The sequence below is a fragment of the Sturnira hondurensis genome, unplaced genomic scaffold (assembly GCF_014824575.4).
Source record: "Sturnira hondurensis isolate 20B ecotype Veracruz unplaced genomic scaffold, ASM1482457v3 Scaffold0022908, whole genome shotgun sequence".
In the NCBI taxonomy this organism is placed as follows: Eukaryota; Metazoa; Chordata; class Mammalia; order Chiroptera; family Phyllostomidae; genus Sturnira; species Sturnira hondurensis.
In genome coordinates this window covers 8,595,027-8,609,884 of record NW_028095539.1, presented here as the reverse complement: position 1 = coordinate 8,609,884, position 14,858 = coordinate 8,595,027, and the positions used below count along the sequence as shown (strand labels likewise).

At 66.7% G+C, this 14,858-nt stretch overlaps 1 protein-coding gene across 2 annotated transcripts in view; it reads left to right on the top strand.

The window, feature by feature from the left end:
* Nucleotides 1-14,858, top strand: part of COL5A1 (collagen type V alpha 1 chain) — a 110,717-nt gene that overhangs the window by 93,718 nt on the left and 2,141 nt on the right. The window contains exons 53-65 of one of the 2 annotated variants that reach the window (XM_037036454.1): nt 226-279; nt 858-911; nt 1,421-1,528; nt 1,623-1,676; nt 1,753-1,806; nt 2,571-2,678; nt 4,008-4,061; nt 4,820-4,855; nt 5,224-5,277; nt 5,986-6,241; nt 7,165-7,277; nt 9,777-9,845; nt 12,616-12,849. In XM_037036454.1, coding sequence (XP_036892349.1) covers nt 226-279; nt 858-911; nt 1,421-1,528; nt 1,623-1,676; nt 1,753-1,806; nt 2,571-2,678; nt 4,008-4,061; nt 4,820-4,855; nt 5,224-5,277; nt 5,986-6,241; nt 7,165-7,277; nt 9,777-9,845; nt 12,616-12,849 — 1,248 coding nt within the window. Of the gene's footprint in view, nt 1-225; nt 280-857; nt 912-1,420; nt 1,529-1,622; nt 1,677-1,752; nt 1,807-2,570; nt 2,679-4,007; nt 4,062-4,819; nt 4,856-5,223; nt 5,278-5,985; nt 6,242-7,164; nt 7,278-9,649; nt 9,719-9,776; nt 9,846-12,615; nt 12,850-14,858 lie in introns of both variants that reach the window. The other variant, XM_037036453.1, reaches the window with a different exon arrangement.

Here is a 14,858-nt window from a genome sequence, read left to right as displayed (position 1 = left end):
CCGCCAGTCCTGCTGGGCACGGATATCGAAGCAGAGACCTGCAAGGCCAGGTCACCTGGGACCTGGTGTGCCAGCTCCTGGGGGCAAGGGGTCACGGTCGGGGCTGCAGGGTGGAGTTGACCGAAACTCAGCGTGTGGCGGTCCCAGCCTCCAACTGGCGCAGATCTGCCCGCCTCCGCCCCTCAGACCCGGCCCCTAAACCCGGCCTTCTTCCTCTGCCTCCAGGGCTCCCCGGGCCCCACTGGTGAACCCGGCCCATCGGGGCCTCCAGGAAAGAGGGTAAATGACCGCACACCTGGCCTCTCCTGCTGACTTGCTGCATGACGCCTGCTCCCCACCCCCGCCCCTGGCGCGGGAAATGCCTCCGTGTGACGTGCAGGCCCCCTCTGCCCCTGCCCCGTCAGCAAGGTTCCGACCTGCTGGGTCGATGCACCCACACCTTTCCGGGGAAGCCGAGTGCTGACCTCACTGGAGTGGCCACCGTGGGGGGGAACACCCACAGAGCTGGCAGTGCCTTTCCCGCCCCTGGGGCCAGGACTTCCGGAAAGTCGGAACACACCGCAGGGCGTTTCTTTGCCCGTTGAGTCGATTAGTCTTTGCTGGTGTCAGAAAGCCCCGAGCTGCTGGGTGAGGGACCAAGTAGAGACGGCTCCCCCAAGCCTCACAGCCGCCAGGCGCCTCCACCCACACACCGACCACAGGCCTTTGCCAGCCCAGAGTCCTTCTGGCTCGTTCTCAGGGCACGACCCGGGTGCAACCTCCACGCGGCTCCCCGCCCAGGCCTGTCCCCGCAGACCCTGTGCTCCCCGCGCGGCTTCCACGGCCAACTCACCACATGCGTTTCCTCCCCTACCCAGGGTCCCCCCGGGCCCGCCGGCCCCGAAGGCAGACAGGGGGAGAAAGGAGCCAAGGTAATGTGCCCTCAGCCCGGCCGTGACGGCGTGCGCGGAGCTTCCTCGGAGAGCCGCTGCCTGTCGGGGACTTGGGTGGGAGGTGGGGACGGGGTTGACCGCAGGAAAGGCCGTGGGCAGCAGCCCGGGAGGCCTGGCTGTCCCTGCAAACCTGGGCCAGACCATCAGTCTTTTCCAGATTGGAACTGGCTCATGGGTGGCTTTGGGTACTAGGGTGCTAGTCTGTCCCCCACCAGCCCACGAGAAGGGGAGTGGGTATTTCTGTCAGGAAGACTGGGGTGCCGTGTGACCTCGGGCTGGTGTTTGCCCCCCACACGTCTGCTGCCTCACCTGTGGGACAAGGAGACGACAGTGCCCACAGCAGGGGGGTTCTGAGAGGGCGGGATGCCGGGACCCCCGTGCAGTGAGCTTGCGGCCAGGCACCAGGAGGAGTCGTGGGCTGTCCGCCGGGGGGGCTGGGGCGTCAGCACGTGGGACCCACTCTGCTTGTTCGCCTCGCCACCCTGCAGGGGGAAGCTGGCTTGGAAGGCCCTCCTGGGAAGACTGGCCCCATCGGCCCCCAGGGGGCCCCTGGGAAACCCGGGCCTGACGGCCTTCGAGGGATTCCCGGCCCTGTGGTGAGTGAGCGGGGCAGCCGGGGAGGGAAGCACGGGGACACGGGTCGAGGCATGGGGACAGTGGGGCTCATGCGCAGGGCTGGCTGTGTTTCAGGGTGAACAAGGCCTCCCGGGATCCCCAGGCCCCGACGGCCCCCCTGGTCCCATGGTGAGTGACGCCCCGAGGAACCCTGGAGGGGGTGGGGGGGCTGGGCAAGAGTCTGACCCCACCCCTCCCCCCACAGGGTCCTCCAGGACTCCCCGGACTCAAGGGGGACTCTGGCCCCAAAGGGGAGAAGGTGAGTAGCACGCGGAGACCACTGCTTCGTGACTCGGCTCCTTCACGCCCCGTGGCCTCAGGCGTCCCCATGTTTGTCGGGGCCCAGGCTGCACAGCAGTGCCAGCCGAAGGGCATCCAGGCCCCGAGAGGAGCTGCTGCTCTGTCGTGGGGTCTCCCATCCTGCCCACGGGGACCGGGAGCTCGATGGGGCCAGGGGAGGGTCTCATCTCTCACGGGGCAGGGCGCGATTGTCCCGTGCCAGCGCCGATCTATTGGGAAGCGCAAGGCTTGCCAACAAGCCCAGTAACTGTGCAGAGGGAAGGCGCTGCGGGGCATTTCTCTTTCCACTCTGACGCCCAGCCCCGGTGCCCCGAGAGCGGGGGCACCTCCCAGAACTGTCTGGGGGCTCCCGGGAAGCAGACCTGCTCGTGGGACCACGTACGGAGGGCTTTTGTTTGGAACAGACCGGGACAACGATAATCCCTGCTGTGTCTGGGACCCTCCCCTGGGACCCACCCGTGCTGGTGCTAGCTCACCGCAGAAAGGACAGAAAGCGCGTCTCAGGGACAGTTGTCACTCAGGAGCCCTTGTCCCCATGGTCTGTGTCTGCGATTGCTTCTCAGGGTTGTTTCATATCAGACCAGCTGAGTATCCGCCAACCTGCCCTTTCCGTTCCAGGAGAACGCTGGTGCCTTGGTGGCACCGTGATGTGGCGTGCTGCCCTGCATGGCGGGATTCGAGGTTCTGCCATGGCCGCCGCCCTTCACGCTTTGTTTCCCACAGGGTCACCCCGGCCTGATCGGACTCATTGGCCCCCCCGGGGAGCAGGGCGAAAAGGGGGACCGCGGCCTCCCCGGCCCACAGGGCTCCTCCGGCCCAAAGGGCGAACAGGTATGTGGCGTGGTGGTTCCAGAGAAGCTCCGCATGGGCGGCCCTCTACGCCCACAGGCCAGGCACTAGAGCCAGGACGGGGGGACATTCCAGGTCCCTCCAGTCCCAATGGAAAATGCCAGCTTCCCCGGTGGCAGGGAGCCGGCCGGCCTGCAGTGCAGCCCGGCCCCAACTGTGGCGAGGTTCTCTGCCCGTGGCCGCAGCAGTCAGAGGTGCAACGTTTCACGCCACCGACACTCGGGAGCCCTGACACAGCTCCTAGCCTGGGAGGCCAGTGGCCTTCCTCATCCCTGTTTGCCAGGGGCGTGAGGCGGGCTTGCACCTGACCCCAGGTGTGCACACTTGTCCCGCACTCCCCTGGGAGCTCTGCAGCTGACTGGAGTTAGCAGCTCCAGCACAGCCTGGGAAGAGGACGTGGCCCGAGAGTTCTGTCCTGCCTGGCACCTGGGAGCCGCCGAGGGAGGCCCGGCCCGGAGTGGGGGGTGCAGGAGGACGCAAGCCTCGAGGCCCCAGAGGGGCAACGTGAGCACAGGAGGCCAAGCCGCTGTCTTCGCCCTTCCCCACCGGAGGACTGCAGGCCTCGTCCCTGCCAACCACAGGGCACACACACATGCACCTGAGCTAGTCCCAGCCTGACCGGGACGGGGATGGACAGGAGGGGGTGGAGACCGCAGGGCAGGGAACGGAGTGGAACTGTCCTCGGGCCGAGTGAGGTTATGGGTAGCACCCTCGGGACCCCCGGCTCATCTGCCACCATTCTCCCCGGGGCCTTGACCATCTTCCCACTGTCCCGTATCCGAGGCCATGATGGCCTCTCAGACGAGGGCCACCTAGAGACCATGAGAATGAGAAAGGTGTCCAGGGCACTCACCACCTAAGGGAAGCCCGGCCTCTGCACTTCTCCTGGTTACCCATGACCTTTCTCCCCCAAACCCCCACGTCCGTCTCCATCTCCGACCCCCACTCCCGCTGCCCAGTCCTCAGACATAGAGAGGGGAGGCCCGGGGCTTCGCCTCAGGGTGGCTCTCCAGACGGCTCTGTCTCAAACTGGGACACCAGAAGAGACGTCTTCAAGCGCCCTCACCATCCCACGGCCCTGTCGAGGCCGGGGGTCCCTTCCAGCCAGCCTGGGCGGCAGTGCCTGGGAACGGTCAGCCTCCTAGCCGAGTTTGGGCCCCACATGGCGGGCGTCTCCCCATACAGGGCGGCCAGCCTTGCATTGGAGGGCAGCTGTTAGGGGGGACGTGGCTGGGGACTGCGAGGTGGCCGTGTGGACGGGAACGCGCATCCCTCCCTGTACGATAGTAACTGTTTTCTGCTCCTTCCCAGGGCATCTCTGGTCCCTCCGGTCCGCTTGGCCCCCCAGGCCCTCCTGGCATGCCGGTGTGTATCTGGGGGGGGGGGGTGGGCCCTGGAGCAGCGTGAGACCCAGGGGACAGGGCCCCGAGAGGGTTTACCTGTTTGCTCTGCATGGGGCTCTGACGTCAGAAGCCGGGAGGCGGGGTCCTGGGCCCTGGAGTTTTCAGACGAGGGAGGCTGGGCAGGGGCCCCCATCTCTGGGTGGTCAGCAAACATGGACTTTCCCCTGCGGGCCTGTTGGGGCAGTGAGCCTCCCATCACCCCAAGCAGGGCCAGCCTGGACCAGACACGAGGACTGGGGGCCCTGCCTCTAGCCCCCCGCCCAGCCCCCCACATTGTCGGGAGACCAGCGCTGTAACATCTTCCCACGGCCCGGGGTCCCCACCTGCCCACCTGGGCCAGGGCACCCCTGGGCGACCCGAAACTGCCTCCCGGCTGCCCCCGGGACTGGAGGGCTTCATGTCGGGGCCGGAGGCCAGCACAGCCTCTGCCCTCAGACTCCGGCTGCCGGAACGGGGTTCCCCAGCCGGGGAGGTTGTGGGGGTCGGGGGCCACCCTACGGTGGACAGGGCCCTCCCTGCCCCGTGTGGGCGAGTACTGGCCGAACCCCGGGCCCTCCCCCACCCCCCAGTTAAGCAAGTGCAAGTGTGGACTCCTGGGAAGAGGGACACGGGGGCGAGGAGGGGTGGTGACCAGGCCTGGCCGGTGTGGGATCCTGGGCCAAAGGCTGGCGCCCAAGCTGAGGGGCACCCGCCTGCTGACCCCCACCCTGCTCTCTGCAGGGTCCTCCTGGTCCGAAAGGTGCGAAAGGATCCTCGGTGAGTGGTGGGCCACCTGCTGCCTGGGGGAGGGGGTGCCCCTTGGATGATACCCACCCTGGACTCCCCTCCTTCCCGGATTCCTCTGGGTCAGCGGGTCCTTCCAGCACCCCCTCTCACTGAGCTCATCGTCCCCTGTCGTCTCGGACCCAGGGCTTGGGCTTTGCTCCCTGCCTCGCAGAAAGGGCCTTGTCCCCCTGAGTTCCCATCTCAGGGGTCTGTGAGGGTAGCCGGCACTGTCCCTGGCATGTTGGACTTGTCCCTCTGACTTCCTCAGACAGGCCGCCAGGGACCCTTCAGCACCCGAGGGGGACTGCGGTCGTGGCAGGCCCCGATGGTCAGAGTCCTTCTCTTTTCTCCCTCCACAGGGTCCCACCGGCCCGAAGGGTGAGGCTGGCCACCCCGGTCCCCCCGGCCCACCGGTGAGCAGCCTTGGAAGCCTCGGGAGTGGGGGTGGGGCCTTCCGACGCCGAGGGCATCGTGGGGGGACCCGTGTGTGGTTCCCTTTCCGAAGCCTGACAGAGCCCGTGGCCAGCGGTTTGGGGGGGCTGCCCTTGGGAGGAAGCGGAGGGACATGTCGCCCCTGGGAGTGCAGCCAGGAAGTGTGCTTGGCCAGAGAGGAGAGGGAGGGAGGAGACAGGGAGAAACACATCTGTATGTGCACATGTACCTGTGTGTGTGCATGAGTGTGCTTTGCACGTGTGTGGGGCAGGCCATGCTGGACGGAGCCCCCTGGGCAGTGGTGAGTGCTGGGGGCCACTGCCCTGCAGCAGGGCAGCTGGACTCCTGTCCTTGTCCTTGGCTGGGCCTCGTGACGCAGCCTCAGGACGTGGGGCTTCACCGGCATTAATGCCGTCCCACTGCGTGCAGCCCGAGTTGGTGGCGGAGGCAGGAGGAGGTATGGGGGCTGTGAGTCTGGCTGAGGGCAGACGTGAGGACATTGGGCCAGGCTGCCGTCTGCAGGTGCTAGGCCTCAGGTGCCCGGACGCAGTCGGGGCACGACACTCGGTGCAGACCAGGCCTGGCAGTGGGGGGTGGGTGCGAAACATTGTGGAGGTGGGGCAGGGAGAAGTGTGTTGAGAGGGACAGCTGTGTGCAGCAAGGGCCGCCCAACCCTCTTGCTCCCACAGGGCCCCCCGGGCGAGGTCATCCAGCCCCTGCCGATCCAGGCGTCCAGGACGCGGCGGAACATCGACGCCAGCCAGCTGATGGACGATGCGGACGGCGAGAGCTACGTGGACTATGCAGATGGCATGGAGGAGATCTTCGGCTCGCTCAACTCCCTGAAGCTGGAGATCGAGCAGATGAAGCGGCCCCTGGGCACGCAGGAGAACCCCGCCCGCACCTGCAAGGACCTGCAGCTCTGCCACCCCGACTTCCCTGACGGTAGGGGCGGCAGCACAGCCCCGCGGGCACACCGGGCCCCTGTGGCCCTCACCCAGCCTCAGTGTTCCCTTCCGCACAGTGGGGGTGCCCGGCATCTCCCCTGTAACCCGATGGGGGCCTCACACTGAGAGAGGAGACGCTCAGTCCTGGGAGGCGAGGCTGGGGGAGGGGCGAGGCCTGGGGGCCCCACGGCCGGTCCCGGTGTAGGCTTCAGCATCGCACACGGGCCCTGCCATGAGGCTGTGTCCCCATCTGTCCCATGGGAGTGTTTACACACCAGAGGACAGGGTGGAGATGGACAGGGCGTAACTGTGGTGGGCCTGGCACGGACCAGCCCCGAGGTCAGAGCTGGCTACTGCTGTGGCCGTCAGACTCAGGGTCAGCGCCGACACCAGCACCAGCGTTAGTGTGGGTACTAGGTGGGTACCTGGGGGGTGCCCTTAAGCTCCAGAGCATTGTAAACCATGAACCTCTCCTGTGCTCACTGTGGGAGACCACACGCTGCCACCCGCCAGAGAGAACGTGGCTTGGCCTGCCATCTCCCCCCGGGAAGCTGGGCGGCCCTCCCATAGACCTGGCAGCCCCGAGGTCTTGGCGGCTCTGACCCCTGGGCTCTGACCCCAGCTGCGTGAACTCCCGAGTTCACAGGAGCACCTCTGTGTTTCTGTCCACCACTGGGGGGCCCCGCCTCCCCTGCTAACGAGCATGTGCCCCACGGACCCACATCCAGCTGTGTTCTTGGGGCTGGGGCTGCCCACGCGTCTTTGGGGGCCCAGCTGGAAGAGTGGATGCACCCCACAAGGCCCAGGAAGGCTGTGCTGGCGGCACATGAGCCTGGCATGCGTCAGCCGCTGCCCTGAAAAGGCAGCTGCTTCTGGAGCCACCGGGGCACGGGCCTCACGCCCCCCTCCCTCATGGCGCAGGTGAATACTGGGTGGACCCGAACCAGGGCTGCTCCCGGGACTCCTTCAAAGTCTACTGCAACCTCACGGCCGGAGGCGCCACGTGTGTGTTCCCAGACAAGAAGTCCGAGGGGGTGAGTGCCCGCCAGCACCGCCTGCGGAGAGGGGCCTGCTGCAAACCCGAGGCTCTTCCTGTGCAGGGAGCCCGAGGGCCTCGCCCCAGGGGAGTTGTCAGCGGTGGGGCGGGACGGCACAGCCCAGGCTACGTCGTGCGCGGGCACTGGTTGTCCCCTCCACCCCAGTGCTGGGCTTCCAACCACAGTGGGCCAGCTCCCTCCTAAAGCGAGGCCCTTGCTCTGACCTCAGACCCCCTGGAGCCCAGGAGAGGACTTGGGGGCAGAAGTGGCCCCAAGGCATCCCTGCGTGGCTGTTTGCCTGAATCCTCCTGTCGTTTACTTTTTTGGCTTGTGTCACTCTCCCTCCCCGCCCAGCCCCCTGCCCTGGGTGCCATCAGAATTCAGAACTTGACTCAGCAGAGAACTCCCATTAGCAAGGTTTCAACCCCCTGCAGCTTTGTGGGTGTCAATTTAAGTGACCTCTGGTCTTCCAAAAGCTTCCCCTCGGTGGTGGGAGTCCATGTGTGTGGGCAGTATGAACGTGTGTGTGTCAGTGCCTGTGCACAGATGGTGTGTGTGCATAGGCAGGCATGTGGGTGGTGTGCATGCTCAGACACGTGTGTGGGTGGCGTGTGTACACGCACAGGCATGTGGCTGGTATGCATGTGCAGATGGTGGGCATGGCAGACACGTGGTGCTTTCTGTCAGGTGTGAGTCGGAGGCAGGGCCCACCAAGCCCAGGACAGGTGAAGGGGACACGCTTCCTAACGGGGAAGGCTAGGGAGTCGTTGACCACAGTGCCCTCTGTGTCCACCTGGACAAACCCTGTTCTGTCAGTCCCTCTCGGATGGATGGCTGTCCTGAGCGAGGGTGGCCGGGCCCCGGAGCCTGTGTCTGCCGTGAGCACACAGGCTCCCGCCAGCAGAGCAGGCAGCCTGCCGTCCTGGCCTCCCAGCGGCCTCAGCACCCAGGCAGTGTCCTCAGCAGAGGGAGCAGCCTGTCCCCTGGGCCTGGGCCCATCCCTAAATCCCCCCGTAGCCAGGGGCGCCCCCTGGAGCGGAGGCTCCGCAGGGACAGGGATGGCCTGAGGGCCTGGTTCGTGTGCGCGCTGGGCCGGAACCCCTGGGTCCTCTGCCTCCCAGCAGAAGAGCCCTGGGGCTCAAAAGGATCTGAGCTCAGGACCTTCCACCGACCGAAGGCCCAGAGGAGGGGCGGGTGCAAAGGACGCTGTTTCTCGTCTATTTTGTCACTGTCCTCTGCAGACGGCCTCGCTGCCAGACACCAGCAGGCCACCCTGACTGGGAGCCCTAGCTGGGCGTGCAGCAGGCAGATGGTGGGCGGGGAGCTGAGTGACCCCACAGCCCCGCCCCCTCCCCTGCACACGCACCCACCGGCCGGGTGTCTGCGGGCTGGGAGCCTGGGCTCAGGCCACGGCTACGGCCTTGTGCCGGTAGATGCCCTCTGCCCAGGTGACTGGGCGGCGGGAGGAGTGGGACTTGTAGGCAGAAGCTGGGGACAGGCAAGCAGCTGTCCGCTCTTCACAAGGCCGCCTTCTGAGCCTGTCCCCATAGCCACAGATTTGGAAACCAAAGCCAGAGGGCCGCACACCCTCCTTCTCTGGGGGCACCCCTTTCCCAGCTCCTGCCCAGGGCCAGCTCAGAGGAGAGGCAGGGAATGGGGACAAGAACACTGACCTGGGGCCCAGGCAGGGCCCTGTGGGACCCGGTGACGGGCTGGCCCAGCCTCTGTCCTGCAGCAGGTGGGCCCACAGCAGCCGAGCCTCTGCCCCTCTGCTCTGGGCCCACCGCACAGCCCCTTCCGGGGTGTCCCTCCCTCCCACTCACAGCAGAACTGGGGCCCCTGCGGAGAGTAGATGGGTCCCCCCACCAACAGGCCTGGCGACATCCCTCCTGAGGTCACCTTTGTGTGCCAGCTCGTCGGGGGCACTCGGGAGGCGCCCAGGGCGAGGCTGCTGCTGCAGACACTGTCCCAGTGGGAGCCCCCCACACACGCACGGTCCGTGCACACGCACACGCACGCCCGCACTGCACACCCGCTGGTCCACGTCTGGCCCTCTCAGGGTTGCCCGCCGACTGTGCCCGGGCGGGGCCGAGCAGGTGGGGCCACAGCCTTTGGGGCCAGGGCTCACTCGTCCTTCCTGAGCCCGTCCGGAGATGGTGGCCCCTGTATCGTGGTCATCGTCCCCCTGGCCTGGGACTGCCCACTCGGTCACTGGGTCCACGAGCTCGGTCCAGCAGCCATGTCTCGGGTGCTGGCCCAGCTGACAGGCAGGGGAGGGGCGTGTGTGCAGGGCCGGGCGGGTCTCCGAAGCCAGAAGTAACCCTGTCCTTCTGTTTCTCTCCTTCCGCACCTGCCTGCTCCACGCTCAGGCCAGAATCACTTCCTGGCCCAAAGAAAACCCAGGCTCCTGGTTCAGTGAATTCAAGCGCGGTAAACTGGTAAGGCGGCCCCGGCCCCGCGGGTGTGCTTCACACGCGCCCCTTTCCTATCTTGCAGAGTAGGATGGCCCGCTGGCCCAAAGAGCAGCCCTCCACCTGGTATAGTCAGTACAAGCGAGGGTCCCTGGTAAGTGCGCCGGCCCTGCCTGCTGGGCTTGCCGCACGGCCTGGGTCCGGGCTCTGCATGGGGCTCGTGGCCGCCATGGCCGGGCCCGCTCTCACCACTCTGGCCCACCCCGCCCCGCACAGCGGCTCCTCCCAGCCTTTCCGTTCAGTCCAGGGCACAGGCTGGCCGGTGTCCGGGTCCCCCAGCTGCTGGGGACCGGGACCAAACACATCGGGGAGGGACAGCTTTGTCCCGCTCGGGCCTGGGGACAGATCCCAGGTCCTCGAACCACGGGGTTCTCTCCGGGACCCCTCCCGCCAGCCCACGGGGCTGTCTGGACTGCCGAGCTGCCTCTGGGCATCTCAACGGTGTCCCAAATGGCTACATCGGTCCCCATTTGAGCTTCTGTTTTAAGTGCCTCGCCCCTGAAATGAGAAGGGCCACACCCTTTGCAAGAACAGAGGAAGACTCCTCTGGTCCGTAGAGGGACAGGGAGCTGGGCCAGCTCACTCTGGCCAGCGGCTGCTCCCAGCAGCGGAGCCCTTCCCCCTGCGCCCTCGGGCTGCCGAAGCCCTGGTTTGGAACCAAGTGCCGAGTCCTGTGTCCTCTTTCTAGCGAGTCAAGTGCCCGAGCTTCCAGAATGTGACCTGTTGCCAGGCCACTACAGCCCCCCGTGGCCTCTGGTGGTCACTCCCTTAGGACGGGCCAACTGGCCCTTCCTAAGCCTCCATGAAGGAGATTATTGTCACCTGGACGCCAGCTCTCGGGCCTCACACCTGACTGTTGCCACAGCCTGTCTGCAGGGCCCAGAGGTCCAGGCCCCCCTGCAGACTCACGGAGAGGTGGCTTCCAGGCGGCCTCTGCCCTGTCGCATGTCGGAACGCCCTTTGCCCCTAAACCTCGAGGCACCATGTGGCTGATCATTAACATCTCACTGCCCAGTGTCCCTATTCCTGAGACACCTCATGTCCTGGCGGGCACTGCAGGTGGGCGCTCACTTCGGGCATCTGCAGAGACCTCTTCTCTGGCTGCCTGCCTGTCTTCTGCGCTGTCCCCACCCCCCACCCCCTAGTGCTTCCCCAGAAAGGGCGCTGCGCGCAGAGGACCGGAAGTGAGTGCCCCCACAGGGCAGCACCCAGTGCCCGGGGCTGGAGCTGGGGGGCCAGAGGGTCGGGGGGAGCCACCTGAGCCAGGGCGCGTCCCTTCTCAGCTGGTTGGCTCAGCCTTCCACAGGCATCACAGACGGAGCCTTCGTTCCCACCCCCACCCACGAGCCCCCTTGACTCCTCCCTGTTCCACAGACAGCTGGGCGAGGGTGGGGGGAAGGGACAGTGCCAGGAGACCTCAGCTTGCCTTTCGTATTTCCCCATCCTGATTTCTGGCCATCCGTGACATCGCGGGTGGGCAGGAGAGAAACACGGGTCCCCCTCAAAGGAACAGGGGCCCTGTCTGGGCCAGGTGGCCCCGGACTTGCCACCTGAAGACAGAGCAGGGGCCGGGCCCATGTGGGGCGGCAGGATTGGCTCCCGCACGGGGTCCCCCTCAGCGCCTCAGGTCCTCTGCGTCCAGCCTGCCCCTGCCTCCCCTGCATGCGTCTGCCCTCGAGTCAGTCGCGGGTCTTCCCGAGGAGCACCTGACGGCCCAGGCTGCGGTTGGTATTCCCTCCTCTTCCTGGAGGCCCTCACAGGGGGCCGGGGGCCACGTGAACAGGCGGCATGGGCCGGCGGCTCAGCACGGCCCACGCGCTGTGGAAAGGAGCCCATCCAGCCGGCCCGCCGCCTCCAGTCCTCCGATGACACGTGCGGAGGAAGCAGGTGGGGCCGGAGAAACTCCCCTCCCAGCAGAGAGGGGAGGAGAGGCAGCTGCAGTCCCCCGCAGCATCCGGCGTTCAGAGAGCTGGAGTTCACGGGGACCAGGGACACCCCACACCAGCCCCAGGCCCCCCTGAGCTGGAGAGCCCAGTTTGGGAGGCCTCTTGAGAACAAGCGCACACGTGCTCCCTGACGCTCTGCCCTGGGGTTGTGGGCAGAGACGGTGCCCAGCTGCAGGAAGGCCTCTCCGCACGCCCCTGGGCGTCGTCCCAGGGCTCCCCTGTGGCTCCAAGAGGGTGTCGGTCGCCCCAGCCTTGTTCATGGCTGGGTGGCCCCTGACTGCCCCTCGGGTCAGCCTTCCTGCCTGCCGGCCCGAGTTACTCCCTGGGCCCCCCGCCCTCGGTGTGTCCACTCCCCCAGGCCTGGCTCGGGCCTTGCAGGTCGCTGGCCCTCAGCCGTGGTTTCCCTTTATTAATACAGTGTAACGAGTCCTTCTGCGGGCCTCAGGGCACCGTGACAGGGACGCCTTGCCCTCAGGTGCTCATAGTCCAGGCATCTGTGACACATGCCCCTGATTCCAGTGCTGGCACCCAGAGCTTCCCATCCCGGCAGGGAGGGTGGTCGCCGAGACCAGCCCAGGTTGGGAGTGAGGGCACCTAACCCAGAGGGGCTTCCTGGAGAGGGAGGCGCAGGCGTCGAACCCTGACGGATGAGTAGGACTCAGCCAGGCCCAGAGGGGAGGGCAAGTTACTTGAGTTCCTGAAAGAAGCAAGGCCCAGGGACCCCCACCCCCAGCCAGTGTGTGCTGGCCTCAGAGCTGGCTGTGTGGCGCTTGCAGGCGGTGCCCCGGTGGCTGGCCGTCTCTCACTCTGCAGAGGGGTGAGTTCGTGGGCGAAGCTTGGGAAATGCCAGCCAGAGCCTTTGTCAGAGCAGCGTGCCCCTCCCGGCTGAGCCGCCCCCTCCCTGCCCCCTCCCCGCAGCTCTCCTACGTGGACGCCGAGGGCAACCCCGTGGGCGTGGTGCAGATGACCTTCCTGCGTCTGCTGAGCGCCTCTGCCAACCAGAACGTCACCTACAACTGCTACCAGTCGGTCGCCTGGCAGGACGCCGCCACAGGCAGCTATGACAAGGCCATCCGCTTTCTGGGCTCCAACGATGAGGAGATGTCCCACGACAACAGCCCCTACATCCGTGCCCCGGTGGACGGCTGTGCGGTTAGTGTCTGCCCTCCCCCCACTGGGCAGTCCCACCCCAGAGGCAGGGGCCCTCAAAGCCAGGCATGTGTGGGATTTGAACTTTTCCCTGCTGTCCCCGGAGGAGGTCCAGTACGTGCTGGCCAGGCCGGTGTCCTGGGGCGGGTCTGCAGGGGCCGGGGGGCGGGGCTGACCCAGGGGGCTGGACGACAGGGTGGGTGCCAAGAGCTGTGCCCTTCAGCCAGAGAAACTCCTGTGAAAGCGTCTGGTTACGGCCCCCAGGCCCCTCTGGGGATGAAAGAGGTAGGCGTGTACAGGGCGCGAGCGGGAGGCCAGGGCGCAGAGAGAGAAGATGGTCAGAGCGCCTGCCTCCCCGTGGCTCTTGGGGCACAGCCATCAAGCGCAAAAGGAGCCGAGAGTCACACCGGGCCCACGATGAGCAACAGCAGAGTCCCCTCCCCTGGGATTGTTGTTAGGCAGCAGGGCCGCTCGCAAAAGGCAGCAGTGTGGCAGGAAGTGGGGAGTCCCAGCAAGGAGAGGCAGCCCGGGGGACTGAGTGGGCCTTGGAGCTCCCCAGGGCGACCCTCGGTGTGGCCCAGTCCCCGCCACCTGGTGAGGGGGCGGAGTCTCTCTGAAAACCTGGAGAGTTGACGACTCCAAATAATAGAATCCCTGCCCCCCAAGGAGACTGGGCCCTGCAGACGGCTGCAGAGGGCGCTCCGGGCGGCCTGGGCCGGGCAGAGGTGGACGAGGGGTGCCGTGACGGGGCCCTGAGTGGCCAGTGCTCTGCTCACCCCCACCCAAAGCTTCAGCCACAATTTGGAGAGTGAGGCACCCGCCCCCCACCACCATGTGATTAGCGAGGGGCCTGCCGACTCCTGTTGCCATTATGGCCAACAAAGTTGGTTCCCTACTAACTTCACCAGTTGCTGGGGGCGGCTGCCAGCGTCCCTGCCCCTGGAGAGGCGCCCGTCGCTGGGTGGCAGGCCTGGGAGCCGCGTCACCCCATCCAGTGTCTGTGCAGCTCCTCACCCTCGGGGACCAGCCAGGGGTGCGACTTCGCCTCAGGAGCAGCAGCAAACACACTCCGCCTGCCTCTGGGCGAGCAGGGAGGGCAAGGGGTCGGCAGCCTCCCGGGGCGTCGCCCCAGAAAGGGCACACGTGGCCGTGGTTTGGGGGTTCACAGTGTCCTGCCTGGCTGCGGCCATGCAGCTTGAAGCTGATGGCACTTGCACGGCTGAGTCCCTGTGACAGGTCCCACAGGACACAGTGGCTGCAAACCACACGGGTCCTGTTGACTGGGACGCCAGAGGCCCCAGTGCAGGCTCTGGACTCACCCCGACCCCTGAGCCCAGACATGGGCTGTGCCCCCTTCAAGTTGTGCTAACGAGTCCCCAGGGGCTCCCGGCTCCGAAAGGCCCAGCCCACTTCCAAAGAAACCCCAGTGGCCGAGCATCTAAGTGAGGCAGGGGCGTCGGGGGCAGAGTCTGGGGTGAGGGCGTGTGACCCGGGAGGGCTCCAGATGCCTGGGTGACAGAGCCTCCTGGGAGCCTGGGCGGGCAAGGGTGCCTGCCACCCTCACCGCCCCTCCGAGGGGCGTGGGCCGTGTCCAGGCCAGAAGCCCGAGCCGCGGAGTGTGTTCATCACCAGTTGCCGGAAGCCAGTCACCCCCCGAATCCACTCCTTCCAACAACAAACCTCTGTTGTCGGACCCCATTTCTGAGGGACGGGCCTGGGCGGGCTCTGCTGGGGGGCCGCGCGCCAACCCCGCAGCGTGGCCCCCGAGACCAGGCCCGTTGCTCCCAGCCCAGGGGTGGCCGCCTTCTGGCGGGGCGCGCACCTCGGGGAGAGAACGAGCGGCTTCCAGGCCGCCTCCTCGAGGGCGTGGATCCCATCCCCAGGGCTCCACCCCCTCACAGTCCGGACTTGGGGGGCACAGCGCTCAGCCCCTAACAGGGTGCCACGAGGAGAGGCTGGCCTGGGCGGGTCAGCCGTGCCTCCCCCTGGAGGAGCGGCCAGAGGGAGAGGTG